This window comes from Vigna unguiculata, chromosome 5, assembly GCF_004118075.2.
Source record: "Vigna unguiculata cultivar IT97K-499-35 chromosome 5, ASM411807v1, whole genome shotgun sequence".
Lineage (NCBI taxonomy): Eukaryota > Viridiplantae > Streptophyta > Magnoliopsida > Fabales > Fabaceae > Vigna > Vigna unguiculata.
Window position 1 is genome coordinate 44804391 of NC_040283.1, and position 21300 is coordinate 44825690.

Genomic DNA, 21300 nt, shown 5'->3' on the forward strand with positions numbered 1-21300 from the left:
AAATATTATTGAGCAACATTCTAGTATTTAAAAATAAGAAATTGTGAACATATATAATTAGTAGTGGTAAATAATTATTAGAAAAAAAAAACTGTAAACAAATGTTGGTGGGTTAAGTGGGTCAACCCACCCTCAAACCGACTCGAACCCGTTTAACTCGTGGGTTAAGTGAGCCGGGTTGAATTCAACCCACTTTAAAAAGAATTGATTCTTTTTCAAACCAACCTGGCTCGAACCCGTGATAAACTGAATTAGCTCACGGATTGAAACACATTTTGACATCTCTAGATACACTACAATCATCTGTGTAACAGTTCCAACAAGACTCTTGTTCTGCCTCTATTTGTCTTTTCAGGTAATGTCTTATGACAGAGAAGTATAGGGCAATTACGCAAAGTTGGATTATTTGAAGCCTTACCCTAGAAAATCAAACTTCATTAATTTAAACCTTTAAATGCGGTCTCCCAATTAGTAAATGCAATCATATTGGCTCTAATTTATAAAATTTATATATCTAAATTAGACTTTTATATATATTCATATTGCCTCATACTTGCCCTCATTATTTAAAGTGTGTATCATGTATAAACCTCTGCATTAATCTTAAAAATCAGTACAACCAACACAAGTGCTACTAACAGAATCAGAAACACACTCTTTTTTGAGTTGATGTAACAGGATGGATATCTATTGGTTCATTGGATGGATTCCTATACTCATTTTCTCCAAATGGGGTTCTCAAGAAATTCTCAAGAATGAATACAGAGAACTCTATGATTCAAGTTGGACTTTTTCTTGATTGCTCTGGATTTGCAGTGTACAGTTCACATATAGAGATGGAAGGAAAAGTTAGCCACACAATTGGTGAATACACTCTTGACTGTTCTTGTCCTTGATGCCTCAAGTAAGAGTACTCTCTTATATAATATTTTTTTCTTTGAAAGGGTTGAATAATGAAATAATCATGACAAATTTGTTAATGTTGTTGATGAGATTGGATAAGGATACTAAATAACTTTTTCCATCTCATTAAGGTTGCTCCTATCAAATCAACAAACGAGGAATTGAACACTTTCTGCATAATGTTGATCATAGTACAAATTGGATAGCTAAAATTTCCATGGAGTATTTACTTTAGGGAATTTTATTTTCGATATGAAGTAACTTGTTTGAATGAACTACTAATGGATTGATCCTAATGTTCACAGCAGAGATTGGTACAGATCTTCCTTATCTGTTCTTGATCTACCTTCACATAAATATCCAATTTTCTTGATGAGTAAATGGTCAATTTAATAATCACTTTATTCTTTAGATTCAACAAAATACAAAAAAAGTCTTAAAACATGTTAATATTATCATTTAAATCACATTGATTCATATAACTTTGGATTAAAGTGAGTAAAAGAGTGCATTTTCTCTATTTCAGAGCACTAAAAGTAATAATAAATCACAATTTCAGAAACTAAATTGTTCATGTACATTTTTATCCATTGTAATGCCTGTGAATCTTCCATACAATTGTTACATCATATTATCACTCATTTAAATGACATCTATTATTGATGACAATAATGTTAGGTAGTTTTTTCTTTTTGAATGTAAGTATTCGTGGCTGTATCATTTGAGTGCCACACAATTCTTTTTCTAAAGTAAATGTTGGAGTGCTAGTAACAAACCACAACATTGATTTTCATAAAAAAAAGAAAATCAACTTCTTTTCTCAATGTTCATTAAAAGAAAAAAAAAACAGTATGCATACAAAGCTGAAAATTATTGTTGTTTTCTCTTTCTGTATGAATGTGAAAAACTGAGGTGATGAGTGTGTATTGTTGTTCTCATTCGTTTAATTCTGGGTATTTAATTGAATTTATATGTTTAAAGAGTGATTTAATTAACAATTCTGATAATTAGACTATTTGAACTTTATGCTAAAAATGTCTTAAAAAGTAATTTTTAGCTGTGTAAATTATTTTTAAATATTTTAACGTTTGTTGATGGAACTGAAGTTAAGATTAAGTTTATTTAAAGGTGGAAAAATAAATTGATTGAAATTACAAAACACTTTTAAATAAGGTTAAAATGAGGAAGTTATGGAAAAATCACTTTTTGCACCCAGTACATTACTTATACACTCATCTCTTTCTAAATGGGTCTCACCAAAAACCTATTATGCACCCCCAAATATGTCTATTTACACCCCTCCTACCTCTTAATCCTCAATTTTCAAATCAAACCAACCATAAACTAACACGTGTCATTAATCTTTGTAAACACGTATGCACCAATTAGACAACGTCATCATCTCTTCCATCTCTCACATCTCTCACATGAAACCCTAACCTAATTTTCTCCTCTCCTTCCATCACCATGGCAGCCGCCACCCTTGCCGGCAGCAAATTTTCCGACCACTGCGAGCCACCAGCACCTCCAGCAGTTCGAACCACGCACCTGCAACCTGCAAGCTTCCATCATCTTCAACCAACGTCCCTGCACCTGTTCGCAACACCATCTCCATTCACAGTCTCATCTGCGCCGCACCACTGTTCGAGCCTCCTTCCACTCCTACGCGAGCCGGCAGCCACCGCACCACCGCGCCACCATCAGCGAGATCTGCACCACGAACTACAACGCACCATCTTTTTCTCGCCGGAAACCACCGTGAGCAGAACCTCCATGCCTGCGCCATTCACGAACGCAACTGCAGTGCAGTAGCCATGACAGCAACTTCACGAACCAGCAGCGGCGCGGCCATCCTCCAGCAGTGTTCACCCTTCATTCATCCACCTGCACCTTCGAGTCAGAGAGCGCGAGCCAGAGGGGAGGAGACGCGCACCAACCAGCCTCTCCGTTTCGCATCTGCACATCACAGCAACATCACGCATCCAATCACCATTGCAGACGCGAGACCAGCGCATCCACCATCACCTCCAACTTCGCCGGAAAACTGAACCACCAAGCTGCCAGCGAAATTGCGCCACCACCGTCAGCTCTGGATCTCGCCGGTAGCCGCCATGCTTGACGAGCCACCACTGCATCTGCACCATGCGAGAACCACCAGATCGGACCTGCAACCTCCACAGATGCAGAAAACGTGTAACTCGCACCTGCTGTAGCTCAACCCCTAAACCACACCCTGCATCTTTGCCTTGTCGGAAGTACAGTCCAAGTCCAATTCCTATATATAAAGAGGAGTATATAAAGAAACCAAGGGAAAAGTAAAAAAAAAAAAAAAGCTCGGAAACTTTTAAGGGGTCTAATTTCGTTTCATTTCTCTCTCTCCATCCTTCTATTTTTATTTTGTATTCATGAAGTTTTAATTCATCTATGTCTTTTATTTTTGAATAATATAAAAAGTAATGATTTTAAATCTATATACATGTTGATAATATGAGATCAAGGGTTTTTAAATCTAATTGAGATTGAGACTTTACTTTGATTAACCGTATTTACTCTAACTAAAATTAATTGAGACTTTACTTTGATTAATTAAGCTCTTTATTTTGTGAAGAGATAAAAGAATAGACATAATTAGACACAGTGAAATTTGATTGAGACTGTGGTTACAAGTGGATAATCTAAAAGTTCTTCTCACTTTTAATTGAGATTGTACTTTGGTTAAAAGTGAGAACGCCAGCAAATTAATTGAGACTTTACATTGATTAATTTGTAAATCTACAACAATAATTAATTGAGCAATAATATTTAGATAACCGATGATGAATCTATTTTGAAAAAACAATAGAATCAATCTATTTTCTTTACTATTTTTCTATCTTATTTTATCTTTTTATCCTTATCCCTCATATTTTTATAATTTTATTTGACTAACTCTTATATAGTTTTATAAGAACTAATTTGTTAAAAATCAATTCCGTGTTCGTTGGGAGACGACTTTAGGTTAGTTTACCCTTACTATTTTGTTGACTATTTTCTTAACAATATTACAGTTGTTATAGATAAGTAGTATTAATTTGATCGCGTCAACGACAACGTTATCAGTTGCCCTAGTTGAGCTTTGGAAAAATCAAACATGAATCCTCAAATGCTGATTTAATGTAAAACATGAGCTTTTCTAATATATCTGGAATACAACACATCAAGGAAATTTAATAGAACAAACAATCAGACGACAATAAACCCAACAAAAAAATAAAGTCACAAAATAACTATAAAGTATAATAATGTACTAATTTATGATATGTATAACTTCTCCAAAAAAAACCCTAAAGAAGTAAAAAACAAAAACAAATTTTCATGAAATCCATGTTATTGATCCAGATAAAACTTGGGTGAGCTTTGAAACAACTTTTTAAACTCATTGGTTGTTCTAGATACATAAAACTCCAATAATCTCTCCTTGACTGCCCTTATTTGCTTCTCCTTGTACAACATACTTCCCCGTGTTAGAAATTAAAAACCAAATAAGAAGAAAAAACAAATGAGAAGGCAGGAAAGCCATGTTGACATTCTTTATACCTTGCCAAATTACAATTGTTTTCATTCCTTATAAATCATTGTCAAGCAACTGTCCATATTTTCATTGGATTCCAATTTTTTCCCTTGAGGATATTAGGTTGTCTTCTAAGTCTACCCTTATTATGGCGCAACTTTCAAAATCGTTAATATATTTATCTGAGTGGATAAAACAAACATATTATAGATACAATAGGTCTTGTGCAAAGCATTTCCGATTGTAAAATATACAAATAATTATAGTTAACAGAACACCTATAAGTTGCAACTTACATTATAACCAACAGGCATAAAAATTCTTGGAAAGAACATAGAACACAATAACATATCTTATCTAAAGCTTTATATATTTAAATTACCTTTAATATTCTTGCCTTTAATCTCTCGTCGGCTTTATAGTTTGCTTCGATATTCTCAATTTGGTTTCATATCTTTACTATTTAATACCTTTGATGAAGGAGACCTGCAGAGACTAAAGAGAAACCGAACTCGATTAAAATAAAAGTAGAAAAGGTGTATTAGAGAAATAAATAGTACGAAAAGAACATATTTCTTTCTCAAAATAAAAATCACAAATTTTTCAATCAGAAACCTAGGATTTTCTTCTCTTCCCCTTCGGATCACTGCTACCATAGAACCAAGGTCTCTCCACCAGCCACCAACCGCAACGTCGAAGCCATCAACAGCGACTGATGTCGTTGCCACCACCATCGCTCACGACGGGAACCATCACCGCTCGTTGTCATCGTTTTCCTTTCCGTTGAAACAGCAAACCCGTTTCGCGACTAATTAAAAATGATTTCTGCCACAGGATAATGAAAAATAAGCACAAAAAGAAAACTTTGACACCCAAGAAGAAAAAAAAATCCAAACTTACAATAAAGAAAAAATAAATAAAGAACACCACTAAAACGAACAAACATTCATAAAAGAAAAGCATACCTAACCTTCAACCGGAAGGGTTTTTTCTACTCTTCAAATTGCTCTTTGATGGAAAAATGAAAAATGCAAATTCTTGACTTCGAGGAGAATAAGAATGCTAATTTTCTCTCACCAACGTCAATCAGGCATTAAATGTAAAATGAGCGGAAGAAAGACCAAAAACCCTCAATTTAATACATGTCAATCAATTGGTAAGGTCTATATAGTAATTTCATTAAACTAACATTTTCTTATTAATTTTTTGGATAAATTGTATCATCTAATACAAAAAAATATTTAAATATTAAACGGGTATTAATAGTTAATAAGTAATAAAATTGATGATTTTATGATCCATCTTTATTGATATTATCTTTTTTTATCAATGTTTGTCATGTTTTTATTTAAGTCTTCTTAATTTATATATTGGTTTTATTTAATATTAATTAATATTTTAATTATTTAGACTAACATCCATGTGAGAGTTATTTATATTTTTTTATTGATGCAGGTTAAAAAATACATCACTGATAAAAATAACTCTAGGTGACTTTGATTGCAAGTTTTTTATCAACGTGGAAAAAAATCCTAATAAATTATTGATAAAAAATAATATTAATAACATTAATGTCTTTAATAAAATCAATTACAATAGACATCGAAAAAAAAAAAACAATCACGACATATGTCGATATAATAAGAAATTTAGTTCACACCTAAAAAAACTAATATCATCCATATCAGCTGAAAAAACTTTATCTAATGAAAAGTGAGAATATCATCGATTTACCAAAAAAATTCTAACAATGTAAATAAAATATAACTTTTATTAACATGTATAAAAAATATATATTATTTGACATCACCGAAAACAATGTTCCAAACTTTGATTGTTAATTAATAGAATCTTGACCTATAAAATAAATAACTCTTATCGAAACTGGTTGAAACTATGATTAATATCAACCGAAAATATTTTAATTTTAACCAACTGTAAGCCATTTTTTCTGCTTTAAAAAGATTTGACTTATCATTTTCAAAGGCCAAAGACGGTCCACTTAGTACTTCAGAATTTCTATCTAGTTTCTAACACTCATTTTGTTTATTTTCTAAAAAAATTTCTCTTCCTCCTAACAGTGTTGAAATAGAGAGCTATTTTAGGGCATAATTTCCTTTTCCCTTTGAGCTAGTTGAGCTCATTTTTTTCCACGTAAGTTAAACCTCAACTCTTTTTTTACTCCTTTCTAACTTTGTTGCCTCGGTTCTGTTTAGAGTTCATCTTCGTTATCATGTTTTCGTTCTTGTGTTAATATTTACAACTCACTAATATGTTCTCGGAGTTGTGCTGCTCATCTGTTAGGTGCCTGTTTTTGTTTACTAGCATTTGTCCAGGTAAGGAAAGTTAGAGTTTTCACGTTTTTGAAGTATGTTGTTTGGTTTTGCTTCTATTTCATGCTTAAAATTCCTGGTTGATGTTTGTGCTTGTATGAGACTGAACTGGATGTTGCTTTGGACTATTTTTTTGCTTTGCATGCATGAGCAGGGAAGAACTATGTGGTTTTTGCCCAAACAAACAACTTTTGTCTAGACGAAAATAGCAGAAGTTCGCCCCTAGTTTCTACTCGAACTCTTGCTCAGGCGACGAGCTTCCGTTTTGAGCGACAAGTCATCTCGCTCAAGTGAGAAGGTTTTGCCTAAACGAGAACCCGTAGAAACCTGCAGTGTTCACTGTTCGAGCCCTCGCCTAGGCAAGATGGGCTCGCTTGAGCGAGAGATTCTCTTTCGCCCGAGTGAGTACCTCTAGCTTGGGTGGGACTCAGACTTGTGAAGAAAACACTATACTGGCTGAAATTGTTCCTTGATTGTTTATTTACCTCTCAAGCTCAAAGTATGTGATCATGCATGTTGTGTATGCTTTAATGGAACCGAAATTTTACTATATTTGGTGTGAAATGATAAATGGATTGGTTGGTTAGTTGGTCTTGGACATGAGAATGAAATGTGTTGAGATATCATGTGAATCTTGTGTGAGGAATATGGTTGTGGTATGAGATAGGCGTAATTCCATGGGCCTTTTGGGGAGATCTCATGGTGGTCTTGTAGTGTATATAATTAGATAAGGATTCAAGTAAGGTTGGATCCTGAAGCTCTAAAGAATCAGTTAGTCTCACGTAGAGCAGACTGATTCAAGTGGTGAGAGTAGCAAGAGGTCCTAATCTTTGGCAGGATAATGGCCCTAGATGATTGAAGGCTAATCTTGTGCGTGGTAGGATGAAACCCATTCGCAATGGTTCTGCATAGCAGTAGAGACCACCACAAGTGCAAACATCCAGTGAATTCGATCTTATTATATGTATCTGAATAATTAAGTCATAGAGTCATGTTTGGCTATTATCACATGATTGAATGCCTACTGTTTTGCATGCTTATAATCTGTTTTAATGATGTGTTTGCTATAACATGTTCAAAATTTCTTATTACTCTAACTTACCCTTTTTGCATGTGTTTGTCTTCTTATATGATTTTTACTTTTGCAATGATTACCAATTTATTGGTGTGAGCAAATATGGAAACCCCTAGTAGTCATCAGAATGATGAGAATGCTACAGTTAGTTGGTCAAGAGTTAGTGTTTGGCTTGCTATTGAGCTCTTTTTGAAGAACAATTGTAATTCAATGCTCTATGAGCAAGCCTTCTGGCCAACTGTTAACTTTTGTGTTATGTTTTTGACATTGTGTTGTGCCTTAACTTTTCCTTCCAGTATATCGAGATAACTCTAATGGTTAGTATCTATATATCTCATGTCGTGTGCTCTTTTATATTATATTTATGTGATGTTTTATTTAATAGATTTATTCTATTTAAAAGATACGTCACACCAACTCTAATGGAAAACCAACAATTAAGTGATGGACACCAGACTAAAATTAAGTTGAAAAATTAAAAATATAAAATTCTATGTTTTTAAATTTTAAATAATATATGATTTTAAGTAATTTAATATCTCTTGTAAAATTCTAATTTCTTATCGAAAGTACTTACGAAACATTTATAATTCTCTTTAAAAACAAATGATTCTCTTAAAATTATCTTTTCAAACACATTACACACTGTGAAGTTAACACATAATACAAAACCAAATGCATCATGAAAATCTCTGAAGAGAAAAAACAATCAGAAAGCAGAGTTACCTTGCAGTAATAATAGATGTGTTTCTAATTATGTGGTTTGGGTTCTATTTGAACTTCTCTTTCACGGATCAACATCGGGTCATTTAGTTGAAAAATAACCTTAATTCAATTATTTATGGATAAAAATGAGTAACTCATTTTATATTTAAATGAGAGAGAAAAAAAAAGGTAAAGAGAGGGACATAAAAGATGTCGTTTTATTTCATATATAGGTGGGGAATGGATAAGATGATGGTGTAAATAGTGAGAAGACGATGAGGGTGCAAATAGTGAAGAAGCAGATGGTGTAAATAGTGAATAAGATGATGTTCATTGAGGAGCAGAGAAATTATGGTAATAAATGGAAGCACCAGGAGCATTTTTCTGCTGGAGAATGTCCATGGCACCGAGGAAGAAGACGATGGGTGAAACAGTGGCCCAGTCGGCGTTTTCTGCGCTGTACCCAGCCAAGAGCTTCCTTATGGGATAAATCTGGGTGAGTTCATCGTACCTCTGCGCCAGCGCAGTAGGGTCTGGAACACGATCAAGCTCCGTCTGGAACTGGTAATCCACATAATCAAACAAGGACGGCACGGAAGTGTACAAAGTAGAGTAGAAGTCGGTGTTGAGGCTAAAGGTGGGGGAAATGGAAGCTACGGTGATTACCCCATTGTCCTTCAGGTTCTTTATCAGACCTCTCACGCAATAGATAAAGTCATCGGGTGAGGCATCGATTGTCTCGTACAGCACGTCGATGCCGTCCACTTGGAGGTTCACCTCCTGGATGAGGCGCGTGAGTGAGTCGGTGGCGTTGACGATCCATGCTTCTCTGTCGAGGGATTTGAAGGGGTGACGGTTGCCTCGGTTGCCGATGGAGATGAACACTTTCACCTCGACGTCCATGCTCCCGGCCTTCTCCTTGAACCGCTTGATGGCTTCTGGTGTCACCTGCGCAAGGTTCCAGACGGGGCGGAAGATGCCGTTGGTGGGTTGGTCGAGTTCGTCGTAATCGGTGGCGAAGGTGAGTGCGATCTGATACTCCTTCAGGACCGTGTTCGAGAAGTACACTTGCTCGAACGAGTTGTCGAAGGTGTATTGACGGAAAATGGACAACATTGTGTGAAGGAAGGAAAGACTTTAAGGTTGCAGCTTCTTTGTGTTTTGGTGTGGAAGATTGCATACCCAAGATACTCCTTATATACTCCTCCGGTGCAATGCAACGTTTCATTCTACACTTTCATGAATCATAATGTTATTCATTTTTCACGTGTCCTTAATCTTCCACGGGAGAAAAGGAAGAAGTTAAAGACAAAATAAGTTCCTCTTCATTGACTACTTTGGATGTGTGGTCCTGGATTTCTGAAAATGAATACTATCTAAAAATATCTATATGTCAAATTATTTTCTACATTTCTGACCAAAATTTTATTTAATATTTTTCATTTTTCATTTTAAAACTTTAGTTTAGTTTTTTTTTTTCATGATTCAATTTGAGAGAGAGAAAGTTAGAATACCTAATGTTCACATGTTCACATGTTCACACGAAGGTCTTAAAAATTTTGACAAGTACAACAATTAGATATTTACTTATTTACTTGTGGCTATTAGTAGTACGTACATATATGTGTTCACATTGTGATTTCAAAGGGCTATATCATATCTGTAAAGGGGTAAATTCTGTAACAGAAGTGAAAAAGTGCTGAATATTCACTATGGGTGATGTTTATGATTGTAGTTGTTTAATAGTGTGTGTGATTTGAATGATTTTGCAGTGATGAATGCAAGAAGCTCATCAAGACCATGATCTGAAAGGTGCAGTAACATCGTTAACGTTTAGCCTCAGAAGTTGTAGTTGGTGATGAGTGTTAATTAGCATAGATTGTAGAAGATGCAGGACTCCACATCATTTTGTTGGCATTAGGATATTATGTTTTTCTGGTTAAGAGTTTGCAATATGAACACAACTATGCAGTTATTTACACAATTTCTTTCACACAATTATTCTCTTTTTTTTCTTGTAGTCAATGACAATTCGTGAAAGGAATGAACATATTAATTAGGTTTATTGTATCAAACTTAGCGAGAACAAAGAGAGAGAGAGAGGGAGAGTGTTGGGTTTTAGTTTAAAGGAATAGAAGAGATGAAAAAAGAAAGAAGGTATATGAACTCAATTGTGAAGAAACTTTTCTCCTTTTACCTTTTCACTTAATTGCTAATAGAAAATTATTTTTTAACAATTTAAATTTTGATAACTTCTTTTTAATGGTGACATTTTTTTAGTAATTTTTTATTTTTTCATTTTTTTATTTTTTTATATTTTAAAACCACCTAAAAAATTTTATCTCAAATAATAATAAAAAGTTCTCAAAATTTAATTATTAAAATTTCATCGTCTTTACTAATATTATTATAGAAAAAACTTGATCTCGATATAATGATCATGTAACTTCTAAAATTGACTGCTTATATGAAAAATTTACAAGCCACAATACATGAATGAATTAATTAACAATTAATCTACTAACATAATTAATCATTCTCATAACGTAATTTATTTTAGTTAATATTTTTAAAGCAAAATTATTGAAGAGGGAATTACCAAAAAAAAACTGAAAAAATAGAGATTTAAATATTTATAATAAGATAATTTTAAATAAAAGAAGTTTTTAAATTTCCACAAAATAATAGTCATCAATAAAATTTGTTAAAATCATTTACGCAAAAAGTTTCATAATGTAACTTAGATATCACAAATCGACCAAAATTTTACAAATAGGTTGAGGTGATTCTTCCTGCAAAGATTTTAAAAACGTCTATTGTAGGATAAAAACCTTCACAAATTAAAAGAAAAAACTCTCCAGCATAATTTTTTTTTTGTAGTGGAAGGAAATAAAATACGTAAAATTAATTACACATAACAAAAAACTAAGCCATAAAGCGAAAACGGATTAAACAAAAATTTAAATATGTATGTGTATAAAGAAAATTTACCACTTCACAGTTAAATATATGCATTTGTATAAAATAAAATATTAGATGGTTAATTTCTGATTTTTGTATGTATACAATATATTTGCTAACAATTTAAAATAAATTTCAATATTTTTCTTATAATTGTGAAGAAATACAACTCGGATGGGCTCCAGCACGTGTAGGATAGCTTATTTTCAATATTTCCATAATTTTTTTTATAGTTGCAGTATTTGATAATGTTGATTGAACAATTTTATTTTAAAATCTACTGTAGCATAAAAAATTACCATTTCTTCAAACTAATGAAATATAGTATTTGATGAAAAAATTAGCATAAAAATATTTTAAAATAAATTTCAATATTTTTCTTATAATTTTGAAGAAATACAACCTGGATGTGGTCCAGCACGTGTATGATAGCTTAGTTTCAACCCATGTTTCCACAATTGCAGCATGTGACAACGTTGATTAGTCAATTTTATTCTAAAATTTACTGTAGCATACAGAATGACCATTTCTTCAGACTAATGAAATATAGTATTTGATAAAAAAAAATTAGCATAAAAAAATTTAAAATAAATTTCAATATTTCTTTTATAAGTTTGAAGAGGGATAAATATAATTTTAGTTTTTTAAATTTTAGTAAAAATTATAATTAGTTCCTTTTGTAAATTTTAAATTAATTTAATCTGTTATTTCTTTAAATGTGTGGACTTAATCATTTAAGTCAAAATCTTAATATTTATTTTAGATTTTAAACAAATTTTTTCGTTAATATTAAAGTAAAAATATATCAAATAATATAAATAAACTAAAATATCATTATAAAATATATTTAAAATATAAAATAAATTTAACATAATTAAAAATTATTAAATTCATATCTTTTAAAAATTAAAAAATTTAATTGAATTAAAATTTTCAAAAGAGAAATTAATTTTAATTTTTTTTAAAAAATATTTAACTCTTTTGAAGAAATACAGCCTGGATGGGTCCAGGAGCACGTGTAGATACCTTACGATCAGTATTTCAGTAATTTGCAGTATTTGATATTGATTGAAGAATTTTATTTTAAAATTTACTGTAGCATTAAAAATTATATTTATTAAATCTTATTCTTACAGTAAATCAAATTCAATTATACAGTTTTAAAAATTACAAAGAAATAATATATTTAGTTATTCAACTTTAATAAAAATCAACGCAGCACTTACGTAATGTATAATTATAATTTAAAACATGAATTAATAAAAGTTAAATCATATATAAATTATTGATACTACAAAAGATAATGTAACTTGTACTTATATAATTTGTTCTCTATTATATGATTTTATTATTTTTTTTTTTTGTCTTTACAGGTAGCAAAATATCTTTTTTCAGGACAAAACCATAATACGTAAATAAATTTCATTACTTTGAAGTTATAAGTTATGCCGAATGAAAATGGAGTGTAATTTATATATTATCAATGCATATAGTTTTTACACAAACATTTATTTAATTATTTTGCAATGAAAATAGACACTATAATAAGTTTATATATAGAATAGTGATATTTTAACTCTCTTTTTTAACTTAAGTTATCACATCACATTACTTTAAAAAATCAAAATAAATTATTGAAGAGTGATTGGAATGATAGATTAAATAATGTTTATTCTTTTATTTATATATATTAAAAATACCCATAAAATGTTAAAAAAGAAATATACTTTTAACCTTAATTAAACTAGATTCTTATCCTTAAATAACGTTTATAGTTTCTTGTCCATTACAACTTTCAATAAATAATTTATATTTTAAAGCAAACATTTTTTTCACTTCATTTAAATAAATAAAAAAAAATTGCATTCATGGTTTCGACTCCTATATTTTATTTATTCTGAAAATGTTAAAATTATATTAGTGGGGGAGTTAATTCCTGGAAATTTAATGTTAAATAGAGCTTCTGATATATGAAAGTAAATAAACTACATGTTAAAACAAAGGAAATTTATGTTTTCACAAATATATTTTTGATAAATTTGACAAATCTTCTATAAATAAAATTAAAATAAATATTTTTTTATATTTCAATCAAAATGAAGTAATAAAATATATTTTTTTATCCAAATAGATAATTTGTCAAAATTTATTAAAAAAAACTTTACTGCACCATAATTTTCCTAAAACAAAATAGTTATTAGCCATTTTTTAGACACATCCCCACTGGAGTAGGTCGTGTAGGAATAAATTACTTTAACTCGTAATAAAAAGAATTTTCGAAGTGTAGAAAATCTATTATATAAATGGAAGTGACCTAAAATAGAAAAATTACACCGTTCACATAATACTATATTATGATAATCCAAAATAAATTTGTCCATACCTATAAATATCTATTGCTATAATAATTAAAAGTGAGAAGAAGAAAGATAACTCGTTGGATAAAAGCATGCACGTGATCAACGTTTTCTCTTTCTATAAAATTTCTGATTTTAAAATTATTGGAAACTTTTTCTTATAATTTTGTTATACTTCTAATTGTTACTGATATTTATTTTTTAGAGGGTGGGATCAAGAGTTTCAGAGGCATAAAATAAAATTAAGAATAATATTTTTTATTTCAAATTTATTTTGAATTTTTTTATGTAAAATATTTATTAAACTGTCTAAATTAATTTTATTTAATATTTATTTTTAATAAATAATAAGGTTAATTTGTTTAATCTTTTTATAAATTTTAATTGTATTTTTTAATTTTTTTTAATTTATTTTTATAAATTTATTCATAACTCATTTTTGTGATGCAATTAAAGTTTTAACTTTTTCTTTTTTATGAATATTTTAATAGTCTCATTCGAATTTTCTAGTTGACATATATATATATTTTTATATGAAATAAAAAATTTTAATATGTAAAACACTACTAAAAATAAGTATATTTTGAAGTCTCTTTCTCTTTCTCAACTCTCAACTCTTTCATAAATCTTGAAAATTTTATTTTGAGAATAATCATTAATAAAAAAATAAAATAAATTATTATTTTTCAGCTTGAACCATAAACCTTAATCCATAAACAATAATAGGCAAAACAAACACATTTCTAAGCCTAATACAAATTCAAAAAATAGAATAAAAACAACATCAACACAAATAGAAAAAAAAAAAACATACTAACAAAAAATGAGAATAAAAAAATTGGTACATAGAAACAATATGAGATTCAATTCAAGAAATGAAATCTGTCAAAATTCGCACAAGAAGAATTCTAGAATAGAAGAAAGGGATGAGATACAATGAGTGAAATTAGTAAATAAGAAGTAAGAGAGATAAAAGAATAAAATCAAATCAAAATTGAAGGCATGGAAAGATAAAAGAAGAAAATAGAATCAAAATTTAAATCACATCAAAATATAAAAAAATAGAATCAAAATTTAATTGACCTAGAGATAAAAAAATATATAATCAAATTTAAAGTCACATAGAGATAAGAAAATAAAATAAAATCAAAACTGAAGTCTTTGAGAGATAAGAGGAAAAAAATATAATAAAAAATGACTACAAAAAAACAAAGATAACTATTTTTTTTAAAACAAATGTATAATTTATTAAAAAAAAGTTTTAACTCATTAAATATCATTTTTAATATCAATAAAACTTAAAGACACTAATAATAATTAAATTAAATTTTATTTCCAAACATAAATTTACAATTAATAGAGTGTTACAAAATAAAGGAGAAGAAATAGTAGAGACTAGGAAAAGTCCTTATTTATGGGTACAATAGACAACCCAACCCAAAGGATACAACTCAATGATTACAATAGTTAATGATAATATCAATAGAGATCAATCATGAGCATCTGCTAGCAAGTAAATGGACATTCATTAATTTCATAACACTCTTCCCTTGAGTGTCCATTGATTGTGCATCGTTAAAACCTTACTATGAACAACCCTTTGGGATAAAAACCTATTGAAGAAAAAAATACCACATCATTCTTTATTCATCTTCTACTTCTCTCCCTCGTGAATACTTACATCATTAAGGTAATAGAGTCAAATCTTGTGAACCAATTACTCAAAGGTTCTTATTGGCAAAGACATTGTAAGTAAATTTGTCAGAGTTTCACATAAACAAATCTTTTGGATCTCTATATCATAATTTCTTTGAAGATCATGAGTAAATTTTTAGTTTTTTGAAAGAATGTATTTTGTTTTGTCACCTTTAATATATCCTTCTTTCAATTGAGAAATACACGCACTATTGTTTTCATATATGGTTATTGATTCCATTTTATCATGATGATAGACCACAAGTTTGTTGCACATATTGAATTATAGACTTTAACCAAACATATTCACGACTTGCCTCATATAATGCTAAAATTTTTGCATGATTTTACGATGTAGCTATTATGGTTTGTTTCGTAGAGTGACATAAAATTGTTGTGCCACCGCATGTGAAAAAATATCATATTTGTGATCAATCATTGTGAGCATCTGATAAATAAGATGCGTCTTCATAGCCCATTAGATATGATTTTGAATCATTTGGATAAAATAAGTCATATTCGTAATACAATTAAGGTAACAAAGTATATGTTTTATTCAAACTAATGTCTTCTTGTAGGTGAATAATTATATCTTTCTAATAAATTTATAGCAAATGATATATCAGGTCGAGTATAATTTAAAAGATACATAAGTGCTTCTGTAACACTAAGATGCGGTACTTCCAGACCAATAAGTTCTTCATCATTTTCTTGAGGTCTAAAAAGGATTCTATCAACATATAACGACCTTACCACCATTGGAGTGCATAATTTGTAGTCCCAAACAAAAAATTGTCCTTCCAAAATTGTTCATCTCAAATTATTTCTTTAAATAATCAATTGTTTTTATGAGTTCATTAGGAATTTCAACCATGTTTATGTCATCTACATAAATAACAATTATGACAAATTCATTTTCCAATATCTTTATATATATATATATATATATATATATATATATATATATATATATATATATATATATATATATATATATATATATTATCAACAAATTTTATAAATAAATATTAAAAAAATTAAAATAAAAAAAAGTGACAACCCAGCCAGCCGATCTATCATGTGGCAGGACATGTTATAGTTTATGGTGGCCAAAGGCGTGGTGGGCCAAAACGGACAAGGCTGACTCGTTTTGCCACCCATATGCACATATTAATAAACGAAGAGAAATCTGACATTAACTCAAATTTACTTGTGATTTTAAAAAATTTAAAGGAAAATCTTTTGTCATAGATACAAAGATTATAATCACATATTACATTACATAACAAAATTTTTTAAAATTATAAATGTATAATATTTAAAATTTAATTAATTTTTTTTCTTAAAAAAGATATAAAAATTGAATGATATAAAATAAAAGCAACTTTAAAAACAGAATTAAAACAAAAAAAATACAATAAATTAATAAAACAATAAACATTAAACTAAGAAAATAATTAAAATATATAACAAATTAATAAAATTAAAAATAAATAAATAAAAACACATACTTTAAACAATTAAAAGTAAAAGACTAAAACTAACAAAATCATAAAAGTTAAAAAATAAATTTAAAATAATTATAAAACATTTAAAAATAATAAAAATAGTTAAAAAAATACAATGTACAAACCGGATTTCAAAATCCAGTAATGACGTTAATCGGATTTCCAAATTCGTCGAAAACGTTAATCGGATTTTGATATCCGATACAAGTAAAATTCGTTTCTAAAATCTGGAATGCGTTAGTTAAATTCATTTCTTGGACGTACCGAATTTTGAAATCCGATATGCTTAGATTCTTAGTCATTTTTTTAACTAATCAAATTTCAAACTACGGCAACAAGTGTAACCAAATTTCCAAATCCATTGAAAACATTAATGAAATTTTGAAATCCGATATAGGAAGTGAGATCCGTTTTTAAAACAACTTGGATTTCAAAATCCAAAATACATTAGTGAAATCTATTTCTTGATACAACAAATTTTGAAATTTGGTATGCAAAGGGTTCTTAGTCAAAATTTTCTAAAATTTTGTTATGTTTTTAGTTATACTTTATTTTAAATTATTTAATAATTATATCGAAGTTCTTTTTTTATTTGTGTGGTTTTGTTACTTTCAGTTTTTTAAATTTTATACTCAATAATTATATTTAACTTATGTTTTTTATTTTGTTTTATGTTTCCATATTTATTAAAAATAAAATTAAAAAAATTAAGAATAATACACAAGTAAATAAAGTTTAAACAAAATATAAACAATAAATAAAAATATATATTAGAGCTGTCAAAACTATATTTAAACTCAAATTTAGATAATTCTACATGAATGATGTGTAAACAGATGTTTTTTTTCTATTCAGGATAACAAAAGCAAGAGCTAGATTATTCTGTAAATTTTACATGGAAGGCCCAATTAAAGTAAGAAAGCCCAATTAAAGTATCAAAGCCCAGATAACGTGTTATTCTCTCATTTTTCCAACCTAATGTCGTATAATACTTTTTAATGCCAGATCTTGTAATATCAAGAAGGTTTTATTTTATTTAAGTAAGTTTCACCATATTAAACTATTTGTAAAACTCTCTAGAAAATTCTAGACTTTATAAAATTAAATTTTTTACGACTTTTTATCTGTACTTTAATTTTTTTCTTTAAAATTTAATTTAATTGTAATAAATAGATATTTTTTATTTCTAAAATTGAATGTTATATAAAATATTCAAATACTAAACTTAAGAATTTCACTATATCACACCACTGTATTCCAATGAAAAGAGAGAACTTAGTGGTTGCACTTTTATTACTGTATTTTGAATGATTGAGGCATGGAAATTATTACTGCAAGATAAAGTTTGAATCCCACGATAACGAAAATGTGCGAAATGATTTGTTGAAATTACGATACATGAATGATTTGTTTGTGTTTGTGATTGTGAATTAGCATCAAAAGAAGGCCCTTTTGACTCAACATTCCACAATCATGTTTTTTTCTTGTTCATTAGTTGAAGTCTAACTATTTTATAGAGAACTAAGATTTGAGTTGACCTATGCACATTCCCAACTATAATATGCTTTTTATCACAAACAACCTATTTTTTAGATTAATAGCTCATCTACATTTATTTTTCCACAACACTTACAATTAACTCTTGCATAATATTTTTCCAATGAATAGTTTTAATTGAATTTTTAGTTTTGGTGTATTAAGAAGTATGAGATTTTATAACTAATAAAAAAAAATGATACTATGAAAAGATAAAGAATTTAATTACTTTTTTTTAAACTTGTTTAATAAAAAGGGACAACATCGGTAATGACAATTTTGTTATCAAATGTATTTTTTAAGTAAAAAACTCACATATCTAATCAAACTTTATTTTATATTAACAAAAAAATGTTGTATTTCTTATTACTAGAATGAAAGTAAATAAAATGATAAAATAAAATAATACTCACCCGTCTAGAAAATATTAAAATTGACTGATCAATAGAAAAAAAAAGAAATCAAAATTTAATTAAAAATATCAAAATTTACAAAGCTAACATAGTTTTGTACTGCACTTTTAGAGTCTAAATGCATAGTTTATTTTTCTTTTCTTTTTTCCATCTACGAGAATAAATTGTTTAATGTTAATCTTACTAATATTTGAGATCTTCACAACCTTCTTTTATGAATTAAAGTAAATTATATTATAGGATAATGATATAATGACTATTTTTTTTACTCTCGTCCTTTACTTACTAACATAATTTAATATAAATTATTAATTAATGTATCATTACTTTTTTCTTTATCTTTTTTAAAAAAGATTAATGATCCACATCCAGTCGCATCAGAAAGTAAAAATTAAAAAACAAAAAATGAAAGTTATAGTAAAATATTTCTATTTTATAAAGAAGATGAATCGAAAGAATATGAAAGTAGCGATTGTGTAACCGAAAATGAACATCAACGTGGAGGTTGGAGCTGAAAGGGGCCAAGAAACGAAGGTCCATTGAGGTCCAATTTGAAATGACACATCAGAAGAGGCATTGGCAAATGCTACATCCAAAGCCCAATCAGATACTTTCTAATACAAAAATCATGTTCACAAAGAAAATGTGACCCAACAAAGTTTACCAATGTGACAACCAAGAAAGTGATAGCTATGAAATGACTTCTTAAACTTAAGTCTAACCATTTCATCTCTATCCATTCCCATTTCCCTTTCCAAATTCTTCGAAAACACGTTCAAGCAACTCCATTCTTACTCACAAAAGCACCTATATGTTTTACATGGACATTAAACAAAAACTATTATCGACTTTTCATTGTCAATTTTGTGTTACTTTATGCGTCGAATTTTAAGTGAGTCTAAATTTTATATAATAAAAAATTAAACATCGTCTAAGATTCATAAATTTATTGTTGTAAAATTTTAAATTATAAATAATGTTAATTTTTTATATGAATTGGACTTATATTTTATTTTTATTGTATTTTCGCGACGAGTTCTTCCTTTTAGCAAAATGTGAAAAGTGTGTGAGTGAATGATATTAGGGTATGGGTTTTATTCTTCTTGTCTTTCTCAATGCCAAGAATCTACTGTTGCCATTCCACTATACCATCCATTATTCTTCTTCTTTTAATGCTAAAACATAAGAGCCACCACGCATCACTCAACTTTCTTTTAAACTTTTCTAGCTACTAGTGCTTTTAGATCCTACTATTAAATTTATATATTTCTCTCTATTATTTGTGTTTCTATGTGTAATTTATGAAATTATCAATCTTTGAATATGTGGTTGTAGTTGTGGTTATTATTAATATTAGGGCTATTACCACTCCATTCAACTTTTGGTACGTTTACAATGACATATTAATTGTTAAGTAAAACCTAGACTAAGTTTTAACCCTTCTTTTATTCATTGAGTACTTTAAATCTTTCTATTTTTTTCAAATAATTTTTTGTTTTTTTATCAGGTAAAGTGACTGTTACATTATTGTCCTTTCATTTTATCTTTTTATTTTCACATATTAAGAAAGTTTTCCTGTTACTATAAAATGATATTATAGTTAATATATAACACACGATTTCTATTATTATGTTAATCGAAAACATATTGGATAATTAATAACAAATTCTCCTTACATTACCTACCTACATTAATAATGGTAACAACGAGAGTCTTTTAGTCTCACTGATAACTAAAGTCATCGAATATATGAAAATTTTCTTATCGAACATAATGTCATTTTAGCAGTTGAAAAATTAACTATTCAAGTTGAATTTATGGTGAGTCAGGTTGGATCAAAAATTCACTTACAGATAAAAAGTCACACAATTTTGTTTGTATTTAGGTTACATTTAGTTGTTTTATTTTTTAGTCAATATATTGGATTGACAAATGCAAATTTATTATTTTTTTGATTTTAATTTGTATTTAGGATTGAACATTATTTTGGATTGTATTAAAATTTATTTAGATTTTAATCACAATTATAATTTACTTTTGTTGGGACGAAAAAATTTGTATTTTTTTTAATTAAGTGAGTCAGTGAATTAATCCGTGATAAACCGGATGAGTTCGAATTTTTCTTGACTCACTAATAAATAAGTTGGGTTATGTTGATTCACTAAATAATTAATTTATGATGGATCAAACTAGAGTGGGTCGGGTAGCCCGTTCTCACTTCTCTAATGAATTGTGTGTACAATTGGTTGTAAAATTCTTTTGTA

General features: G+C 28.8%; 1 protein-coding gene and 1 long non-coding RNA gene across 3 annotated transcripts; both read right to left on the bottom strand.

Annotated features, from left to right (window-relative positions):
• Window positions 1-2072: 2072 nt before the first annotated feature.
• Window positions 2073-5519, bottom strand: LOC114184074. Of its 2 annotated transcripts, none has more exons than XR_003604543.1 (4): window positions 5424-5519; window positions 5069-5278; window positions 4836-4948; window positions 2073-3178 (listed from the first exon to the last, which is right to left on the bottom strand). It is a non-coding gene; the product is annotated as an uncharacterized LOC114184074 (long non-coding RNA). The 2 variants fall into 2 exon arrangements; XR_003604542.1 differs by having other exon boundaries at window positions 5419-5519.
• Window positions 5520-8764: 3245 nt separating this feature from the next.
• Window positions 8765-9749, bottom strand: LOC114184640 (ruBisCO-associated protein-like). The gene has a single exon (XM_028071956.1). The coding sequence runs from the start codon at window positions 9680-9682 to the stop codon at window positions 8897-8899; it is 786 nt and encodes a 261-aa protein (XP_027927757.1). The 5' UTR covers window positions 9683-9749; the 3' UTR covers window positions 8765-8896.
• Window positions 9750-21300: the final 11551 nt, after the last annotated feature.